This window comes from Aricia agestis, chromosome 3 (genome assembly GCF_905147365.1).
Source record: "Aricia agestis chromosome 3, ilAriAges1.1, whole genome shotgun sequence".
Taxonomy (NCBI): domain Eukaryota; kingdom Metazoa; phylum Arthropoda; class Insecta; order Lepidoptera; family Lycaenidae; genus Aricia; species Aricia agestis.
In genome coordinates this window covers 19,440,818-19,464,752 of record NC_056408.1, presented here as the reverse complement: position 1 = coordinate 19,464,752, position 23,935 = coordinate 19,440,818, and the positions used below count along the sequence as shown (strand labels likewise).

General features: G+C 35.7%; 1 protein-coding gene across 1 annotated transcript in view; it reads right to left on the bottom strand.

Annotated features, from left to right (window-relative positions):
• Window positions 1-9,552: 9,552 nt before the first annotated feature.
• LOC121740549 (protein ANTAGONIST OF LIKE HETEROCHROMATIN PROTEIN 1-like) overlaps window positions 9,553-23,935 on the bottom strand; it is a 28,915-nt gene continuing 14,532 nt past the window's right edge. Inside the window, exons 2-4 of the mRNA XM_042133288.1 lie at window positions 22,397-22,582; window positions 9,828-10,535; window positions 9,553-9,579 (exon numbers count right to left, since the gene is read on the bottom strand). Of these exons, the coding sequence (XP_041989222.1) occupies window positions 9,553-9,579; window positions 9,828-10,535; window positions 22,397-22,582 (921 nt within the window). The remainder of the gene's footprint in view (window positions 9,580-9,827; window positions 10,536-22,396; window positions 22,583-23,935) is intronic.

Below are 23,935 nucleotides of genomic sequence, written 5' to 3'. Positions count from 1 at the left end.
CGTAGCCGCGATGTGAAGACGCGTAGTGTTGTTGCGAAGAATTCTTATTAGAAAAATGCCTTTTTCAAGGCCGGTTCATGTCCGGTATTATTACACGGACAGCTGTTTCTCTTGTCATTGCGAACGTACGTTCTTTGCAGAGCGATTTTCTTCTGTGTTTCAACTGCTATAACGAACGTATACAAAGACGGCGTGCGTTCTTTTCAGAGCGCGTTGTTTTCTTTGTTTCAATCGGCGCACGAACGTAGGTACTGCTACACTGCTATCGTCCTACGCTTCAGTCCAGACCCCTTCCTTACATTCCATCTCCGACTCCCGACCGCGACAGTTGTCTCAATTCAAATTTTTTTTTGTTTAATTCAAGTACTATTTCAGTTTAATTATAATAAATCTTTTTTTAAAAAGGGAAAATAGTAATCTCGTATAACAAATTGGTGGCAGCTCAAGGGGATTTTAAAAGTTAATCCCGGGTACGCCTCACGAACTTTAAATCGAATTCCAATATTCTAAATCCGAAACAAATCGAAAGTGTAACGAGTCCGCGGTTCCTGTGTTCCTGTTCGGTACATTCGCCGGGTCCAGCGCGCCGAGTTCCACGAAATCCAGCAGCCGACGCCGTCCGCACGCCGCACGGATGTTTATACAAGCCCTTATCGCCGCATTCCTGTGAGTCGTTCATTTATTCCACTTTGGTCATTGCAATTTCTTTTTTCAAAATTTTGTGTTTTTGTATTTTTATTATTTGTGTGTGTTTTGTATAAGGTTAAAATGACGGAATCTAGAGCGCCTAGTCCTAAATTTTAAGTAAATATTAACGAACCCGAGGACGAAACAGCCCCATCCTCTCAACCTGGGCCTCTCACCAGGTCTAAAAAGAAGACGCAGACCACTATTTCGCCAAAAGTGGAGTTAGATCTCTCTACCTTACTTAAATTCATTAAACCCTACGATGGCGCTAGGGAATCGTTAAATTCTTTTCTCGTTAATTGCAGTAACGCCCACGATTTAGCTTCCGAACAACAAAAAGATATCGTTTTCAAATATATCCTATGACAATTACAGGGCAGAGCCCAAACGACCTGTTCAATAAAAGAATTTGTAAATTGGTCACAACTAAAAGATTTTCTTAAAATACAATTTAGTGAACGGAAACACTACGCACATTTACTAACAGACTTGCAAGAATGCAAACAGCAAGTAAGCGAGCCTGTTAGTCAGTACGCCCTAAGAGTCGAAACATGTTTGTCACAATTATTAACAGAAATTTCAATAGCACACGGTAGCAAAAGTAGAGAAATGATAGGTCGCACTGCAGCAATGGAAGAGCTTGCTCTCCATCACTTTCAAATGGGACTTGTACCTCGTATTTCAAACGTCACTACGTTACAGTGGATACAGTGCACTTATTCAATGTTTTAGGTGACTTGCACCTCACTAGGTGCAAGTCACCTAAAACATTAAACGAAGCAATAAATATAGCCATTTCCGAGGAGAAAATCCAGCAATTTTTATACAAACAAAATCCCCAACCTAAATCGCTTTCTTCCAAGCCTAGTTTTAACGCCAACCGCCGATTTCTAAACCAAAATAATTCTAATAATTATAATAATCGCTTTCCAAATCCTATGCGTTATAATAATAACAATAGCAACCGCGTTCAAGATCAGAGTGGCGCTAACTCACCCCAGGTTTGCCGTTATTGTAAGAATGTCGGTCACACAATTGATGAGTGTAGGAAACGGGAGTATAATAATAATGAAAATCAAAATTTTAACAGACCAAATTACCAACGAGTTAATTTCACATCTTTTAACGACGAAAATCCTCGTGAACAAATTAATGCCGAAGAAGGCTATGATACCGTCGACGACGTCCCAAAAAACTAATTAAAGTCTCGTCCCGGTGTCGTGCGGGACAAGCTCATAAAACCGACACCTTTCTAAATCAACGCACAAGTGGTGCAATTACTAAATCCACGCAACCCCGCTACATAGGCAAGTTGCAAAAACCCACTGTATCGAGCTCAAAATCCACTGTATCGTGTTCAAAATCCACTGTATCGTGTTCAAAATCCACTGTATCGAGTCCAAAACCCACTGTATCGCGTTCAAAATCCACTGTGCCAAATCCAAATTCCACTGTATCTATTAATCCTAAATCCTCTGAATCCAAATCAAATATTTTTGAGATAATTAATGATCCTACAAAAACACTCTTACCATATGTCCTAGTTGACTCCCCTGTTTCAGAATTCCCACTTACCTTATTAGTAGACTCTGGATCCTCTGTAAGCCTAATAAAAAAATCATGCCTATCCAATTTCCCTTAACTCACAAAAGAATTTATTAATTTAAAAGGAATAGATTCCTCAGTCGATTCCATACAAACTCTGGGATATTTTAATCTTAAAATCAAATTAGCTAAATCCGGTATTACTCACCAGTTCCATGTTATTGAAAATATCCACTTACCATACGATGGCATAATAGGATCGGACATGCTAAATTCTAATAACTGCAAAATCGATTATAATAAAAATTTATTGTTATTCACAAAAATGTCTCTTCCACTATATTTCCGAGATCCAGCCTACATTATTCCTGCTAGAAGTGAAACCGTCATTGAATGTTCCGTCGTAAACCCTGAAATCAAAGAAGGATTAATTTTAGACCAACACATTTCAAATAATTTATTAGTAGCAAACTGCTTAGTAAAAGTCAAATCAAATAATCGCATTAATATAACAATAGTTAATACATCCGAAGAATCAGCTACAATCAACTCAAATTTAAAATTAAAATTAACACCATTTGATACAAAAGACTTTGACAAAAATCCCACTGTTTCTGTAAATAAAATTGATATAACACAACCTACGGATAATTTAAGACGGACAACCCGAGTTCTTAATCAACTTAGAGTATCACACTTAAATAACGAAGAAAAATCTGCTCTCTTTAATCTCTGTGCTACTTTCTCTGATATTTTTCACTTACCTGACGAAAGCTTGACACATACTAATGCCCTGAAACACGAAATCAAAACGACTTCTGATATACCAATACATACTAAGTCTTACCGATTCCCTGAAGTCCACAAAGCTGAAGTTCGTAAACAAATTGAAAAAATGCTAGAACAAAATATCATTGAACCCTCTGATTCACCATGGTCTTCACCCATATGGGTGGTTCCAAAAAAATTAGATGCATCTAACGAACAAAAATGGAGAGTTGTTATTGACTACCGTAAATTAAATGATGTAACAATAGGAGATACTTACCCGCTTCCTCAAATTGCAGAAATCCTAGATCAACTTGGTAATAGTAAATATTTTTCTACAATGGACTTAGCTTCCGGATTTCACCAAATCCTTTTAAATGAATCAGATAAACCAAAGACCGCTTTCAACGTTCCAGAGGGACACTACCAATTCCTTAGAATGCCTTTCGGGCTGAAAAATGCGCCTGCTACTTTCCAAAGACTTATGAACACTATTTTATCAGGACTTCAGGGTATTCGCTGTTATGTATTTCTTGATGACATTGTTTCCTATTCGTATGACCTTGACACACACATCGAGAATTTGACTGCTATATTCCAAAGACTACGTAAATTCAATCTCAAACTCCAACCAGATAAATGTGAATTACTAAGACGAGAAGTAGGCTACCTAGGACATATAATAACCGAAAAAGGAGTAAAACCAAATCCTGACAAGGTTAAAGCGGTTACAAACTTTCCTATTCCCAAGTGTCCAAAAGACATAAAATCCTTCCTAGGCTTAGTCTCATATTATCGCCGATTCATCCCTGAATTTTCTACTATTTCCAAACCACTTACAAATTTACTAAAAAAGAATGTTCCTTTTAATTGGGAGAATCAACAACAATTATCCTTTGAGACACTGAAATCCAAAATTACTACTGCTCCTCTTCTAGCCTATCCTAATTTCACACAACCTTTTATACTAACCTGTGATGCGTCAAATTATGCAATAGGTGCCGTCTTGTCCCAAGGACAGATTGGTAAAGACCAACCAATAGCCTTTGCGTCTCGAACCTTGAATAAAAGTGAGTGTAACTACAGTACAGAAAAGGAATTGCTAGCCATTCTTTTTGGCTGCAAAACATTTAGACCCTATCTTTTTGGACGCAGATTTCAGATAGTGACTGATCATAGACCATTAAAATGGTTATTCAATCATAAAGATCCTAGCAGTAAACTGCAAAGATGGAGATTAAAATTAGAAGAATTTGAATATGAAATTGTTTATAGAAAAGGTAAATTAAATTCAGCGGCTGACGCACTCTCAAGGTATCCTGTTAATCCAATATATCCTGAAAACAAAGAACTTACCAATCCTAGCAATGATTCTCAACTATTGTCCACTCCGCCGAATCCAACATCTCCTGCTGATGTACCTGATGTATCTATGTCTCCTATCGATTTTAATGTTGATTTTCCAGAATTCCAACATGACATACTTGACTACTTACCAATGACTAATGAACTAGTAACAGACACTGAAAATCCTATTCTATGGAATAGGATTTTCAGTGTCTGTTACTGACTCTAATAATGCAAACCCTAACTCAGACACTGATTCTAATAATAAAAATGTATCTACTTACCCCGAACCAGGATCTTCAATACCACTGGAATCTCCTACGTCTAACTTACCTGTGATCGTTGATAAACCTCCTACGCCTGACTTACCTGTTGTCGATGAAAATTATTCTAAATTCTTAAAATCACCTACTAGATCTTACAATACCATAATCCATGAACATAATGAAACCCTTCTAAAGGCATCGCAAAAATTATTCATTGTACCAACTTCAATAGATTTAGATGAATCAGTACCATACGTGCAAGAAATATTAAGTAATTGTCCACATCCGGTTGTCGCAGAATTTTTAGAAATGGAAAGAGAATTATACACATTTAATGAGCTATTTTTTGATAAAAGACATCTCTTTTTATATATCAAAGTCAATCATTTTGACGAATGTACTTACCCAGATTTATACAAAGCTCTAAAGCATACACGTGATCAAATAATTATGTTCTATCCTACGTACAACGAAATCGCTCTAACCGACTTCAGAAGTAATTTTGACAGATTCTCTTTCGTTAAAATATACAACATATTAGCCTACCTCTTTGATGGCACAAATATTCAACTTCATATCTATCATAATAACATCATGTATCCTTCGTTAAGTGAAATAAATAAGATTCTAAAAGAGAACCATGATTTACCCATTTCCGGTCATCTAGGAGCAAATAGAATGTGTGACAGAATAAAAGAAAAGTATTATTGGAAACGTATGCGTGCTGACGTCGAACATTACGTTAAATCATGCACCCTTTGTCAAGAAAACAAAGCTTTCAGACAAATAAATAGAGCACCGATGCAATTACTACAACTTCTACGGTGCCGCCGTTTCAACGCATATCTCTTGACATTGTGGGACCCTTACCGGAAGTAGGTACCGCGAAAATCAAATTTATTATGACTTTACAGGACGATCTTACAAAATATTCAGTCGCGTATCCCATTTGAAGAATTTCGAGCGGACCAGCCCAAGGAAGTCGGAGTGTGAGGGGTCTACTGGAGTAGGCGCAGGGAGCCACCGAGTCAGGACACCCAACACTTCGGTCAGCGCGTTTTCGGCGGTATACTCCCCAAAAATTTGGACTACGTGACTCCAATTGGTATTTTTAAATATTAATTTGCTAGGTAATATTTTAACTGTGTAATAGATAAAAAATAAAAATGTTTATTATTGACTAGCTGTTGCCCGCGACTTCGTCCGCGTGGACTTCAGTTTATAGTACTTTATAGCGCGCGATGTCAACAAAATTGGTGTCAAAAGCTTTTATAAAAAAACCCTGGTACCCCTTAAATCAATACAGCTGTGCAGTGTGCACACAATAAGTATTTCATTTTTTTATATTAAACTTTATATTTTATGCCAAATTTTAAAGCTTATTTAGCCCTCCGATTACACAACTTTACCCATAAACTATTTATCATTGATAGATTTAAGGTTACGTCACTGCACAGATAAAGTACTGAGTTATTTAATACCGTAGAATAGATATAACAATCGAAAAAAATCGAAACTTAAATGTAAGATGATACCACGTCTTATAGGAAGACTTTTGAGCAAGCGTCAGCGCGATGTAGAAGACGCACGGCGCCATCTATTATGAATTGTTGGAACTAACTTAATTTGAACAAATTTACGCATTTTCACCCCCTTACAACCCTTTTTTCCAGTAAAAAAAGTAGCCTATGTCCTTTCTCAGGCTTTAGACTATCTGTATACAAAATTTCATTACCATCGGTTCGGTAGTTTTGGCGTTTGGCGTGAAAGCGAGACTGACAGACAGACAGACAGACAAAGATACTTTCGCATTTATAATATTAGTATAGATTATGTGCACACTGCACAGCTGTTTTTGGGTATTTTGATTAATTAAGGGCCGCGCTACACCGGAATGGCAGCGGCGAGGCGAGCACTTTCAGCGCTGCCATTCCGGTGTAACGCGGCCCTAAGAGGGGTACCACTTACCAGGGTTTTAAAAAGTTTTTAAATTTGACACAAATTTTGTTGACACCGCGCGCTATAAACTAAAGTCCACGCGGACGAAGTCGCGGGCAACAGCTAGTTAGTTAATATTAACGTGTATAGCAATCGAAAGAATCGTAAGACCTACCTCAACATGGTACCACCTCTTATAGAAATACGCATGAGCAAGCAATAGCGCGATCTAGGGGACTCTTGGCGCCATCTGTTTTGAGTTTTTTGGAACTAAGTTAATTTAACCAAATTTACGCATTTTCACCCCCTTACAACCCCTTTTTCCAGTTAAAAAGTAGCCTATGTCCTTTCTCAAGCTTTAGACTATCTGTGTACAAAATTTCATTACAATCGGTTCAGTAGTTTTGGCGCTGTTGTTTTTGAATTTGATGTCTAAGTTGGTAGGTGAGTTATTAGTTAATAACGTGTATAACACTCGAAAGAATCGAAAAATCTAGCTGAATATGGTACCACCTCTTATAGAAATACGTATGAGCAAGCAATAGCGCGATCTAGGGGACTCTTGGCGCCATCTATTTTAAGTTTTTGGAACTAAGTTAATTTGACCAAATTTACGCATTTTCACCCCCTTACAACCCCTTTTTCCAGTTAAAAAGTAGCCTATGTCCTTTCTCAGGCTTTAGCTGTCTATCTGTGTACAAAATTTCATTACTATCGGTTCAGTAGTTTTGGCGTGAAAGCGAGACAGACAGACAGACAGACAGAGATACTTTCGCATTTATAATATTAGTATAGATAATATTCTAACGTATTAAAAACTATAAACAAAAACATACTAACTAATAAGTATGATTAGTTCTATGTTACAATAAAGTAAAAAATAAAACGCCATCTGTTGAATCGTATTAGAACTAAAATGTTCATTCCATCGATATATTTCTGGATTTTTTATAATATTATACATAAAATATGTTTAAGATTTTTGAAATTTTATTTTAATACACATCCAAGACCCAGGAAAATTGAAAACTTTTTGTTCCGCCTGCGGGACTCGAACCCAGGACCCCCGGGATGAGCGCTGGCCACGCGCAATGCGAATTCATTTTCATCGAAATTTTCATGGAAATAAGATATTTTCCCACATCAAAATGTAGCCTATGTCCTTTCTCAGACTCTAGAATAACTGTATACAAAATTTCATTGCAATCGGTTCAGTAGATTTGGCGTGAAAGCAAGACAGACAGACAGACAGACAGACAGACAGACAGACAGACAGAGATACTTTCGCATTTATAATATTAGTATGGATTTTAATGTAACGTAATTCATGCACTATTATTTAAGTGTATTTTATTGATTTTATTTTATAAATGGAAATTATCGATATTTGTGATGAGCTAAAAAGCATAAGAGTAAATTTAGTTAAGCTAAGTAAAGTTAGAAGGACTAAGATATTATTAGAAAATAAATTACAACAAACTCAGATTTTATATGACGAATATATTTTAAAACGAAAGGAGTTAGAAATAATAATTGGAAAAGGAGATATTAAGGTGGATGAAAGTTTTAAATTATTTAATATTTGCGAGGAAATAGAGAGAAATTATAACAAATTGTGGACTTTTGTATTGCGAATATTAATGTGGTAACCATGGCTGAGTTTGACGTGAAAACTGCGGCTTCCCTTCTCCCTGCTATGACAGGAGAAGAAGAATTATATTATAAAAAAAAAATGTTTTATTTCTGAGTAGATTTTAAGAAAATACTTTCAGAATGTTAATATTAGCTACGGTGCCTACCACCGGTTCGGGAACTATCCCGGCGAGAAGAACCGGCGTAAGAAACTCGCACGGGGCCCACTTTTTTTACCAAAAAAAAGTGAGGTAAAAAAATTAATCTTTTAAAATAAAATTTACAATGCTGTACTTAAAATTATACAATGTCAACATACATACATAGTAAGTCATGTACAATAATGTAGAAGTAGCCTTGTAAGCAGCCATCCTACTCCCAAGATGTGCCATCATTTATGAAATCATTGACCTTATAATAGGCTTTGGCACACAAACGCTCTTTGACTACTTTCTTAAATTTATTAATGGAAAGATTTTTAACGTTTTCTGGGATTTTATTGAAAAGGCGTATACATTGACCTTTAAAAGATTTACTGACTTTACTAAGTCTGATCACTGGCAAATCTAGCTTGTACTTATTTCTGGTGTTTCTACAATGAATGTCACCTTTGGCTTTAAATTTACATATATTTTTTCTAATGGGCCCCACACATTAACAGTTCGCCGGCAGGCCGTCGCCTGTCAGTTAACCGGAAAAGATCACAGACACACAGTTCCCCTGACGATTTTGTATCGACGGTCAATGCGAACCCAAAGTATGTGGCCGTTTGCCGTCACAGGTCTGCGTCGACAGGTATCGGCCGGACAGTCCGTGATCTCAAGGGCGAATCGAACACACACTAGCAGGTAGTCGGCCGGCGGCCTTTCGGTCCTAACCACGTGTCAGTTAACCGCCGACAGTTCTTTGTTTTTCGACATCGCGAAATTTATAGGCAAAATCAAGGCAAAATGGACAACAGGCCGCAATTTATTACACATTTTATAGAATTATACAGACGTTTTCCTTGTTTATGGAAAGTTAAGCACGATTCTTACCACAACAGGAGTTTGAAAGATGACGCTTACGCCAAATTATTAGCATATTATCAAACCACAGTACCTTCAGCCACAATTGATACGGTGAAAAAAAAAATTAATAATTTAAAAAGTACTTTCCGAAAAGAATTAAAAAAGGTAAGTGTGGCTTTTTTACCTATCTGGTTTATCGTGGGTTTATCCTGTCATATTTGAATTTTTTTTGCACACTGGTAGCCCTGGGTACACAGTAGGAAATGTATTTGGAAAACTAATTTGGATCAACTTCGTATTTAGTTTAATTGTATCTATTTCTACATATTTTTAGTTTATTTTCTATCTAACTTTTTAGGTCAAGAACCAAAAGTCAGGATCGTCAGCTGACGACGTATATACATCAAATTTATGGTATTTTGACTTGTTGATGTTCACCGCAGATCAAGAAATGCCACGGAATAGTATAGGAAGCGACAGCATCGTTGATGAAAATGTAACAAATCAAAATGAAACAGTAAGCATTTTTTAAATATTTATTTTAATTTACAAAATTATATTGAAACGATACAGCTCCGTCATGCATAAAATATTCTTTGTATTTGTCACGATTTAATTTTGCGTTTTCACATACATTTCTGCTGTGTCCCTGTTGTAAACTGGTCAGGGGATTAACTTCGCTTAAATCTCCATGTACAACCCTACCAAAATCTAAATCTTCAGTAACCAGTGCTTGAGTAGGTAGGTAACCGGCTCTTTCTTTTTTCTTTAACAAATTGTGCAGGCAACATAAAGCTAAAACTATGTAATCAATTTTTTCTGGTTTCATATTGATTTCTGTATGTAAAACTCTAAATCGGCTAGATAATATGCCAAAAGCATTTTCTACTGTGCGTCGAGCTCTACACAAGCGGTAGTTAAAAATGCGCTCTTCACGAGTTAAATTTCTTTGTGGGTAGGGTTTAATAACATTTTCATGTAATGCAAAAGCATCATCGGCTACAAATACAAAGTTCATATTGTTTTTATTCATATTGTTAGGTGGTAAATTCAATTGCTCGTTTTGCAACTTGTTATAAAAACTAGTATATTCAATAACGCCTCCATCTGATACTCTTCCATTACAGCCGATATCAACATATAGAAATTCGTAATCTGCATTTACAATTGCCATCAACACAATACTAAAATAATGTTTGTAGTTATAATAGTAAGATCCACTGTTTGCTGGTTTTCGAATTCTGATGTGCTTACCATCAATAGCACCTCCACAATTAGGAAAATGCCATCGACTTTCATAACCTCTTGCAATCTCTTGCCATTCTTCGATAGACGATGGTAACTGAAAAAAGAACATAAAAACAAACTATTACTATTTTTCAGGTTTGCGAAGATTATACACAAATGCCATCGCCGTCTACTTCATCATCATCACAATCGCTGCTGCCGCCAAACTCGCCGCAGCCTTCCTTACAATCACGACAATCGACGCCTACAGTGTTATCCACAAATTCGTCAGCAAATAAAAGAAAAAGTGTATTACTTAATGAAGCTTATAAAGCCTTAAAGGATGACGATGAGTATGATGGCATAGGACTGAATGTAGCGTGTAAGTTGCGACGTATGAACGAAGAGCAAAGGTTATATGCAGAATTATTGATTAATAAAGTACTATTATACGGAATGAAACATAGGCTGCAAGAAGAAACTAGTCTTTCTGGTCTTGTGCCCACACAGTCGCAATTTACACGTTCTTCGTTTTTAACACAGGTGCCTTCAACATCTACTGAAACTATTTTACAGCGTCAACCAATAAACCCATCTTTGTCTCAGTCAATATTACAAGTATCTCCTGTGGATGTTGGAACTTCCGAGACGATTATGATTAATGAGCATTACAATGTACGTAATGACACTGATGATTTAACGCAGTATGTACTTTTTAAAAACCAGCAATAAATATTGCTGTATTTTTTTTGTCAATAAAGTGATTAACAATTTTTAATGTTGTTTTCTTACCTTTATACAATCCTTTAGCACTAAACAAATATATTTCGATGTTTCCGGGATAATTACACCCAGGAAATTCTTGTAGGAAATTTTAAATCCTCAAAGCTTTGTCCTGTTGCCAAAAACCGTAAGGTTGCTATTAATCTCTCTTCTGCGTTTATAGACTGACGCATTTTTGTATTCATTTTACTGATGTATGGTTTAACCATGGTCAATAACATGTTAAAGGTCTCTGAAGACATTCGCAAGTAATTAAATAGATCTTCCTGATGCGATTGCCTCAGTTCACGTACTAACGTCATATGAGATCTTGATTCTCTTCCACGCAGCCAATTCTTCATCCAATATCTTCTTTCTGATGATGATAATAAATGAAGTATTAAAATAGCACATCGTTTTTTTTCATTATCACTTTATGAGCTGATACGATTTCAAAACTGTCGACAACTACGCGCAACTGTAAACGAACTGCCGACTGCCGTCTGCTAGTGTGTAGGTGATTTTTGCGAAGGGCGAACGATTGCCGGCACGCGACATTGCGGTGTGAAACTGTCGACTGCTGCCTGCTAGTGTGTAGACTCAGGGCCGTCGTTCGACCATTGCCGGCAGGCAATAATCGCTACAGTGAGTGAGCTATGCAGACCTTGGACGGCAGGCCGCCTGTTAGGACCAGAGACTGCAGGCGGACTGTAAGTGTGTGGGACCCTTAACATGTATTACATTATCTAAAATGTATTGAGAAGCTACTGTCAGAATACCAATTTCTTTAAACTTTTCTCTCAAAGATTCAAATGTAGACATTTTGTAAATCGAGCTCGCTTCTGCAGCACAAATATAGTATTAATATCGGCAGCGTTTCCCCATAAAAGGATACCATATGACATTCTACTGTGAAAATAGCTAAAGTATACTAATCGTGCAGTGTCTTCGTCAGAAATTTCCCTAATCTTTCTGACTGCATATGCTGCAGAACTGAGTCTATCTGCGAGTTTAGCAATATGAGGACCCCACTGTAATTTACTATCTAGTGTAATACCTAAAAATACAGTAGTGTCCACCAAATTCATTTTCTCATCATTCAATAGTACATTGGTTTGAACTTGCCATACATTGGGCAAAGTAAACTTTAAACATTTAGTTTTCGTAGAATTCAAAAGTAAATTATTAACATTAAACCAATGTACTATTTTTGAAAGAGTACAGTTTACTTCGTCGTAATTAGACTGTTGTCTCTTCACTTTAAAAATAAGTGAAGTGTCATCAGCAAAAAGTACTATTTCATTATCATTATCCTTAACTAGATAAGGTAGGTCATTTATGTAGACGAGAAAAAGAAACGGGCCTAAAATAGATCCCTGTGGGACACCTAATTCTATTTTGGTTCCATTTGATCTCTTATTATTGATTTCAACCCTTTGAGTCCTATTTTTGAGGTAAGATGTCAAAAGGTTGAGTGCTGAGTCCCTTATGCCATAGTGGTGTAATTTCCTAATCAATGTAGCATGCTCGACACAGTCGAAGGCCTTAGAGAGGTCACAGAAGACACCTAAGGCATCCTGCGATCCCTCCCAAGCTTCAAATATACTACATAGAAGACCTATACCAGCATCCGTTGTGGAACGACCCTTAGTAAAACCGTATTGATTTTCGTGTAATAAATTATTTGAATTAAAGTGTACCAATAGCTGTTTTAAAATTATTTTTTCAAATATTTTGCTAAGAGTCGGTAAAATCGATATAGGTCTGTAATTTGTCGGATCAGACTTAATTCCCGCTTTAAATAAAGGTATAACCTTGCTGTGCTTCATTAAGTCAGGAAAAACACCATTTTCTATACAGTTATTAAAAATCATTGCTAGATGAGGAGCTATGATGTCAATTACTGATTTAATAATTTTTGTAGACAATCCCCAAAGATCGGTGGTATTCTTAAAGATCGGTAAGTATCGGTGGTATTCTTAAAGATATTTCTAGAGCGATTAATTTTTTAGCGACGTCTTATTATAGGCAAACATTAAATGATAGTCAGGAGCAGTTATTGGTTAATTTCGTTTTAAAAACTCGTTTATCAGAGAGTGCGAAATTACGTTTTAATTCTACCTATAAAACATGTAAAGAACTTATTTTGGATATGAAAAAACATATTTTAACCAAGCAATCTGCAACAGCTTTACAAGTAGAAATGATGAAAACCCGTCAGGGTTGTAATACTATCGAGGATTTCGGTAAAAAACTAGAGGATCTTTTTGTTAAGTTGAAGATTTCGCAAGCTGGAAGTGACGAGAAGGCTTATGAAATTTTACGCCCGTTAAATGAGAAATTGGCGGTAAAATGATTTACGGAAGGCTTGCGAAATAGTCGACTTAGCACTATTTTAGCGGCCCGAGATTACACGCATCTTGAGGATGTAATCGGACCGTCGAAGGACGAAGAGTCCTCGCTAGCGGCTGAACCCAGCGCTGCGGACCAGGGGGTTGGTTCTATATGCGTGAGCCAACACAACAAAGGTAAGTCCTTTTTATATAGGCAGCGGGGTTCATACTATAATAGAGGCCGAGGCCGAGTCCGAATTATTATGATGCCACCACGGTGTGTGAAGCCACCACATTTGTAAAGTTAATCCGCTAATCCACGTTGAGTTGAGTGAAGTGTACGAATTTCCTCATGATAATATAGTCTAATATTAGGTCCTTACATATGAAATTGGCGTTTTGTATGGGAGGAACATAAAGTGTTTTTTTTTTTTGTATAATATATTCAATTAATCAAAGTATGTACCATTGTTATCGATGCATTTTTGCCATCTTAAGGGTAGTTCGTTGATCACTTTACTAAAAAAACGGAGGAACGAAAGTCAATAAATTCTTTGAATGCGGACTTCTACATCAGAGTTGAATTTTTTTCCTTGTAGGAAGTTATCCGAATTCCGAAAAAAAAAAGGTAATCTGTTGAAGCAAGAACCGGGGAGTACGGTGGATGTCGCAGACATTCCGATTGCAGCTCCTCCAGTTTTGCGGCCGTCTGTTGTGCAGTGTGTGGTCTGGCGTTGTCCTGAAGCAGTGGCCTAGAGCGATTGACCAGCCTTGGTTAGGTAGCAGCTAGTTCTTCCATCATGGTATGCAGTTGCTGACAATAGATATCTGCCGTAATCGTTTGGCCACATTTTAGAAAGCTGTAGTAAATGACACCGGCACTAGTCCACCATCACACATCCACCAAATTAATAACCTTTTCTGAGTTAATTTTCGCTTAGGGCAGGATTCGGCTGATACTCCAGGGGACAGCCATTGCAACGAACGCTTCCGATTATCGTAAAGGATCCATTTTTCATGACAAATAATGATCCGATTTAAAATCCCTTCATTATTGTGTCGGTTGAGCAATGTAACGCAGCAGTCGACGCGTGTTTTCTGGTTTGCTTCACTCAATTCATGAGGCAATTTGCTTCAAGTGAATTAAAGCAGTTTTATCACTTACACCGAAGCCTGCTGCTAACTCTGAAGTGGTTTGCGATGGATGCGCTTCCACAATAGCCTTTAATTCCTAATATTCATTTTGGTCTCGGGTCGTCCACGAGGCTTGTTCTGAAGGTCGAAATTTCCAGAACAAAAACGTTAAAACCAAAACTGTACCGTGACTTTTGCGATACCAGCGCCATACACATTGTTAATTCTTCGAGCTAATTCTCTTGCCTTTGCTGCACTCGTGCCACGGTAAAACATATGCGTAAATAAAGCGATATTAAAATTTTTCCATTGTGTGATATGAACGACTCCAAAGAAAAAATAATCAAGAAAAAACAAATGAATGACTGTTTTGGAAACTCAAATGTATCAAATGAATGAATATATAAATTTGAATTTGGAATTCTTAACCAAAGAGGAGATATTTGAGATCAAAGTGGCCTGTACAACAAAACGCCAATTTCATATGTAAGGACCTAATATTATATCATAAGGATTACATTAAGCCATAAGGACATAGGATACTTTTTATACCGATAAATTGTACGGTTGAATTTTGGCGCAATTTTGTGAAAAATAAACAAATGATACTGGCATATTTAAAAAAAAGACGGGCTAATCTTTACGGAAATGTAGTACCTCGATCGTGCCGCTTGGGGAAGGGGATTGATGGGTTAAAGCAATTGCTGAAACTTTACTGCCAAACAAGATGGATTAGTATTAGTTTATCCCTGAAGTCATTCGACTGCAATAAAGAAGCTTTGAAAACACTGGCTATTGCAGAAGTAAATGAAATCATAATTGCTTTACTTGACGATGTCTTATGGGTGACCGAAAAGAAAATAATTAAAGTTTTGAAACCAATTTCATACGCAATATCAAAATCCGAGTCTGAAAATGCAAGAGTCTCCGAATTTTCTGTCACTTTTATAATATTAGAAGCATCTGTTGAAGATGAATTTCATTCTTCAGTTATATTTGAAGACCAAGAAAAAGATGTTATCTGACAGGCAATTAGAAAACGAAGGGAGTTTTGCCTTCAACCGATTCACCTGGCTGCCAATATATTAGAGATATATGGGATTGAACGTTCGGGATATCAAGGGATCATCAAGGGCATGCCTTATAACAAAAAAAGGCACAATGTGGACAAAGCTAATCAAGAGCTTTTTTATATTAGTGCTAAGCTGTTCTACATAAACTAAAATAATGTTCGATTCATAAAAAATAATAATCGATAAAATCGATTATTATTTTTTATGTATAAAATTACAGATTGAGAGAGAGGCTCACAGATTGAAATTGATCCGGTTATTGAAGGCGAAATTGAGGAGACAGATCTGTACTCTCCACCAGCACTGGTTCCACCGCTAATTTAGCCTGCAGCGTCGAGCCTGTTCCATCCACTAGCTCGTGCGAGTTACCTGCCCCTCAAAATGATTGCCAGGATCCTGAGGTGATGGCTGTGCCGGAATTGGATAATGTTATGCTTGAATTGTTAGAAGACGACTATTCAATACAAAAAATATACGGCAAGGATATTAACACAAATCTGGCTGTGCGCCTCCAACATGTAGCTACAGTTAGCTGGCAAAGACCTCCGTAAAGACTTACAGGAAAAATATCTTCCCCCCAAAAATTGTACCCTGATTGATGCTCCTGAGCTTAATCTAGAAATTAAGGCTGCTGTAGCGGATGTCGTCTTAAAGAGAGATAAAGGAATTGAAAGCAAACCCAAAGTTCTGGGTTCTGCGTTATCGTGTCTCGGAGAGACTATTACTATTTTGCTCGAGGAGCAGAACAAAAATACTGCAGTCATAATCACTCATGGATGCTACTCGATTGATATGCGACTGTCGAAATACTGATTCCATAACACGTCGTAATTTTATCTTATATAAGTTAAAAATAGATATGAAAGACCATAAAACAAAAATTGACAACTGCCTCTTTGGATCGGATCTAGCTGATCCTTAAAAACTTCAAAATCAATTTCTAAGTCAAGCGCGGATTTAAAAAACACACCAGCTACTAAAATACCTGCAAACAGGAAGCCCCAAGTGTCCGCTACACAAAGGAGTAATTTAAACTGGGAGGCTCCTCCCCCAGTTCGCAGGCAAAAAATAAATTTGGTATGTCAGAATGCAAGCCAGTGAAAACACCAAATATCTACAAAAATATGAATTTTTGTGGAAATTTGGTGGTATGTAGACAAATCCAAAATGGCCAATGATAACATTTTGAAGAAACATGTACAGGATGGAACTTGTTCAACACCCAAACAAATACAGGACTTTGGGGATAACTGGCACAGACTGCCACTTATACAATGCTTTGATATACCTGATATGATAGATGTTTCAAAAAATTATTCAGATAAGAAAGGTCCTGTACCGTCAAAAAAGGTATTGTCCACGTTTCTGAACAGTCCGGCCACGACCTGGAAGCAATTTTTGCAAGATGTTAATGATCACGGACTCTCTTTAGAAGATCTAATTATAGGGCTAAAGGGTAAAGAGAGGGAGCTTAAAAGGAAGGGAAGGTTTTTTACCTTGATGTCTTGGAAATTAAGAGAGTACTTCGTCATAACAGAATATCTCATCAAATGTCATTTTGTTCCTCTTTTCAAGGGTTTGACTATGGCTGATGACCTGACTACACTAACTACAAAGATGATGGCCAACACGGCTGGACAGGGACTGGATAATTATGAAAGAATATGCATTGCCAACCATTTTGATTATGAGAAATGGAACAACCATCAGAGGAAAGCATCAAATGCTCCCATATTCAGAGTCATGGGTCAATTCTTGGGGTATCACAACTTAATAGAGAGGACTCATGAGTTTTTTGAGAATAATCTGATTTACTATGCAGACAGACCGGATTTAATGACTACGGACGGATTCACATTAAACAATTCTGAACATACTGTCTGTTGGAATGGGCAACTGGGGGGATTAGAAGGTTTGAGGCAGAAAGGCTGGTCCATTGTGAATCTGCTGCTCATAAGGAGAGAGGGGATGAACAGAAACACAAACTTGAAAACACTTTGTTGACTACAAAAAGGCATTTGACACCTTAGATCATGATGTGCTGCTGAGAGCGATGGATGAATGCGGGATAAATAGTGTATTAAATGTTATAAGAAATTGTAAAACCTTTATGCATGCCGATGACATGTGCTTGTTATTTTCATCTGAAAATCCAACGAATGGAAAAAGCTACATTCAATCTGACTTTGAAAACATAACCAAATGGGCACATGACAACGGCATTATCATAAATTTCAATAAAACTAAAGCTATGCAAATTACATCACCTTATAGTAAATATAATAAGCAGAATAATATTAATATAGAAATAATTGGACAGACATACGAATGCCTACATGATAACAAAAATAATTGCAAATGTGCACCGATTGAAATAGTAGACAAATACAAATACCTAGGATTGACAGTTGATAACGATTTCAACTGGAAAGCGCATGTCAATGCAGTGTGTAGTAGATTACGATCAATATTAAGCCTTGTATCCACTTGAGCATGCTCAAGTGAATGAGCGGCTCATTTGGCCGAGCCGCTCAAGTGGAGACGCCTAAGCACGCTCGGCCCGAGCAAATCCGAGCGCGCTCAGGGCGAGCCGGCATCTGTCGGTTTTTGTCCGTGCTCAAAGGCGCTCAGTATTCGCTCGGCGCTCAGTGTGGACGGTTGTTTTTGTGTTTGAGGCGAGCGCGTCGAATTCCCCGAGTTTTAATTACGTTTACTTTTTCTGTTATTTGAAAAATGAGTGGCTTGTGGGATAACGAGACTTGTTTAACATTAATTGATGCTGATGATGATTGATGATTATGTGACCAATAGCAAAAAATATATATTACTAACGAACCAATAGCGTGTCGGCAGCCACGTTTGGCATGCGTTCGGCCATAAACCTATAATGCTAAAGACCAACAAAGAGTGCGAGAGAGAAGAAAATCCTTTATGGAATTATAACAAGATGAAAAGAGAGAGGCAGTCTAATGAAAATTGTAACAACTTTTATTTGACAGGTCGTCAAAAGTCGTCAATCGTTTTTATGCCCTTTCGGTATTTGCAATTTATTATTTAAATCGTATGTTATTTTCAACAAATACTATTATATATAACAATAATAACTTGTGCTGTGAGTGATAGCAGTGTAAATCATAGGAATAATCCTGAAAAATATACATTTCACCCGTAATTAATCTTCATGTCCTAATTGCTACGATGTGTTTATTTTTGCTATATTCTGGTCTTTAGTTCTCTATTTTAAATAAAATATTGTGAATCCTCCCTTTTACTTTCATATTTTGCGTAACTAAAGGTACTATTGTTCCTATATTACACAAATATTGAAGAAAATTTTTTCATCAAAATTTCTTACATATACGGTAGTGCTTGAATCAAATTTATCGATATGCTTATCGATATTTTACAATAACATAAATCTAAAATAAAAATCATTTACCTTTATATTTATCAATTCACCTTAGAATCATTTACCTTAGAATTTTTGTGATCAGAAATTCGGAAAATGTGCGGCCGGACTAAAAAGGACATATTATCTTATTTTAACTAATATAATATAGTATAGTATAATATAGCTAACATAATATAACTACTATAATATAGAGTGACTCTAAAACTAGAGGAAGGTTTATATTTATATATCATAATCATTTGTTTTACAGATTCCCTCAAGATGCTCTAATAAGAGGAAAATGGCTGAAATTAATTGGGCGTGTTGGTTGGAATCCCAAGAAAAATTCAACAATATGTAGCAAACATTTCATTAAAAAATTTTAAAGAAAAATTAGAATAAATACTATTTTGGTTAAAGGAGCTATCCCAACTTTATTTGTGCCAGTAAGTTTGATATACTGTTGCACTTGTTACTGAAGCAATTATTAAAAATAAGCAATTATAAGCAATTAATGCTTTTTAGTTCATTTAAGATCATACTTATATGAACTAAAAAGTATTAATAATCCTTATTCTGTACTCAATCTTCATAATTTTGAAGTCGGTACCAGTCCTAAGTATATAAGTTGCTGTTATACCTATTCTGTCAGAGAACTGGCGATTAGGTTAGCTGGTACCGATTGCAAAATAATGAAGATTGAGAACAGAATTAATACTGAGTAGAGAATAAGAATTATTTAATACTTTTTAGTTAATATAAGTATAATATTACTATTGTCATTGCCTTGGAAGTCTGTTTTAATTTTTTGTTTAAAAATAATAATTTTACTCATTTTAGCTGTCCTTAACGTTTTCTATACTTACAGTTAGTGTTTTAAAAAATCAAAATCAAAATTGCTTTATTTCTGAACAAATCTAAAATAAAATATATTTTCAGAATACATGGTGCCTACCACCGGTTCGGTAACTAACCGGCGTAAGAAACTCGCACGCCCACTTTTTACCAAAAAAAGTGAGAAAAAAATAATCTTTTAAAACAAAATTTACAATGCTGTAACTAAAAATTATACAATGTAAACATAGATACATAATAATTGTAAGTCATGTAGAAGTAGCCTTGCAAGCAGTCATTCAGCATTCTACTCCCAAGATGTGCCATCAATTATGAAATCATTTTGGCTTTGGCACAAAACGTTCTTTGACTACTTTTTTAAATTTATTAATCGAAAGATTTTGAACGTTTTCTGGGACCACATGTTCCCATTTGAATATCAAGGAGTCACTTCGATTTCTCATTGACCAGACCACCACTTTTGTGAACATGATACCTACTCGGAACAATACAATGTACAGCAAAAGAAAAAATTTGAAAATCGGTTCATAAACGGCGGAGTAATCGTTGAACATACATAAAAATATATCCACAGGCGAACGTCTAGACTCCTCCTGTTTAGAAGTCGGTTCAAAATAATTGTAATATGTATTTAATTGAAGAATAAAATATAATATACTATGTGTGTTGTTTACTTTCAACGTTTACTTTCAATGTAAGGACTGATTTACCAGATAGATTTTACCTGAGTAATAAATAAGTAACTTTATAATGTGTTAAGTGTACATTATTTACCCCTAAACGAACCTCATGTCATAACATTCCAAAAGAAAATGTGTATCTACTTTTCAATCGTCACCTTTTTTTGCCAATTAAAATTTATGATACCTAATTTGAAATACAAATCTATCAAAGTTGCATATTATTTATTTCTTATAGAAACTCAGGTAAAATAACTCGAACGGACTAAACTATCGATAGCAAAATACTATACTATCGATAGTAAAATATACATCACTAGCACACGCACACATTGACAGATCAAAAATGGTCACGCATTTTCGAGTTGTCAGGTGGTCTTTACAACAGTATATATTATGTCTATGCGTTCGGCGCATCCACACCTGACCGAGCCCGCTACCGCCAAACACACCGAAAAACTGACTTCTGCGCATACCCCCTCTACTTTTGTCGAAAGATCTTAATTCGTTGCGCGACCTGTACATATATAATATATGAATTACATAATTCAATATTTTTGTTTCAGGTCAAGATCAAGCGTATGTGTCAAAATGGTTTGCATTTGATCGGATGAAATTTTTAATGGATAAAAGTGAACCAAATGAAACTCGAGATAGTTCCAATGTAAGTTTATTTATTTTCATAATCTATACTGATATTATAAAGAGGTACTCACAAACACAACAAACTCGCAAACATTACCGGAGATTACTCTGGTGTTTCTGATCCAATATGGATAATTCTTTCACTAATATAAAGGTACACTATTCCTGGTGGTTATATATTTTGTGAAAATTAACTGAACTGATGAACTGCGTCAACCAACTCAGAAAATATTATGGCACTTTTGAGCTCAGCTAATTTTCAGAAAATTCTTATAAGTAAACTAATTTAATTTATATTGTATTGCCAAGGTAATTCTGCATTTGTTATAAAATGCCGTGCGATATGCAAACGAAGTGCAATGCAGTGAAATGCGCCCTCAAAAACAAAAAAGTGCTAAGAAAAAGAAAATAGAATATGACAATCCAATGGTAAAGAGTGCATATGAACTTTTGAAGAAAACAGCGGACAATGATGACCCGTACACAAGTTATGGATTGCATATTGCCAACGAACTAAAAAAATACGATATAGGTACCTTGGCCTGTGTCAAACATGCCATTAATAATATAATATTCCAGGCAGATATAGGAAATTATTCACCAAATGTCTATTGTCCACGTGAATATTACAATTAGCCACAACAATGTGGGTATACTACAAGTACATCAACTGTTTCATCGCCACCTGCGCCACCGTCACCAACTTTGGAATCGATTAATCGACCATCACCAGCAGAAACAGCAAATGCTGATAACCAATTCACTGAATCGCTGTTAACCTCTCAGAATTTATTTAACATTTAAAAACTACATTATTATTCTATGATAATTTTTAAATGTAATAAAAAATATTTCACCCGCTTTTTGCATTTATTTGATAAACTTACCTACCTACTTAGGGTCCATCCACATATTACGTCGCACCTGATGGGGGAGGGGGGAAGTGTGACAGTACATGTTAAATACAGGTAAAGGGATACTAAAAAGCGTGACATTGGGGGGGGTAGGGGTTCAAAAAGTCGAAATTTTGCGTGACGTAATATGTGGATGGCCCCTTACTTTAAAAAAAACAACATATACTATAAATAATCGAAATAGCTTACCTTAATGTAATCTTTGAGTGCCTGTATAATAGCTTCACACACTACCGGAACAAAACGGCTTATACTTTGTTTAGATACTTTGAACATGTATTGCAAGCTAGTATAGGAATCTCCTGTAGCTAAAAATCTTAACGTTATCAGTAACTTATCCTCCGGTGATATGGCCTCACGCATATGTGTATCTTTTTTTTAATTTGCGGTCCGATCAATGACAGTAAATATTCAAAATCAATCCTTGACATTCTTGTAAAGTTGTTAAATGGTTCGTTATCTCCTTCGAAAGTCAATTCACGAATTATATTAGCCGAGTTGTTTCTTCGATGACGATACATTTCTCTCATCCACCACCTTGGTGGTTTTCTCTTCTTCTTTATGGCACAGTGAATGATTATAAAGGCAGCAGCAGCTACACGGACACGTGAAGACATGACGGAGCCGAGCATATACTGAGCACAGCTTTTTCAATGTTGAGGCTCGTTCGACCAAAACATTCATTTTGTTCCTCTGAGCATGCTCAGGCGAATGAGCGGCTCATTCGCCCGAGCATGCTCAAGTGGATACAAGGCTTTAGGTAATTTTTTTCATCTCAATAAATATGTCATTAAAGAAACTACTGTATCTTATCTACTAGGCACTTGCAGATTCCCTAATAAGCTATGGGCTGAGTTGTTATGGACTTACATTTAAAACTGAAATAGATAAAATAAAACAATTACAGACTAGACTTATTTAATATTTGGTAAATAAAAAAGTGAAAACACGTTGTAAGGAAAATTATGAACAATTGTTTAACATTTGTGAAATAATACCGGTGAATGCAAAAGTTTCGTATTTAGTAGTATTAGAGCAATATAATATTAATATAAAAGAAAAAATTGATCATCATAAATATCAGGCTAGAAATGTTACACAAGGCAAATATGTAATACCAAATGTAAGAAATAATTATGGTAAAAGAACTAGGAAATACATGACTCCCACATTATTTAATAAAATAGAATTTATAAGAGATGATAGCAATAAAGCCAGTATGTTAACTTTAAAGAAAGAATTAAAAAAAAAATTTTTGAAAAGTTATACTAGCAGTTGATGGTATGATGAATGATTATTTAAATATAAAAATTAAATATATTATATAATAATATGTAATAAAATATTATATACCTACAGGTATTGTAATAATACAATTTATTTTTATTTTAAATGGTATAATAATGATTAATGAGACTGTAAGACTTGTTATATTATTGTGAAAGAAGTAATTTCAGTTTCTTAGAATATTATTATATTGTTGAAAAATTATTTAGATGTTAAATTATGTTTGATGCTGGATTTATATTACAAGTTATATAAATTCAATAATTATGTAAAAATGTTATAAAGTTTTGAGATATGTTGTATCCGGTGAAATTCGCCAACAAACTGTTATGTAGTTTGGCGATTTGTATTGTCTAAGAAAAAATGTAAATTTATTTGGATAAATAATAAAAAAAAAATCAATACTTCTTGTATATAAAGTCTTTGATCTAAGTAAACTAT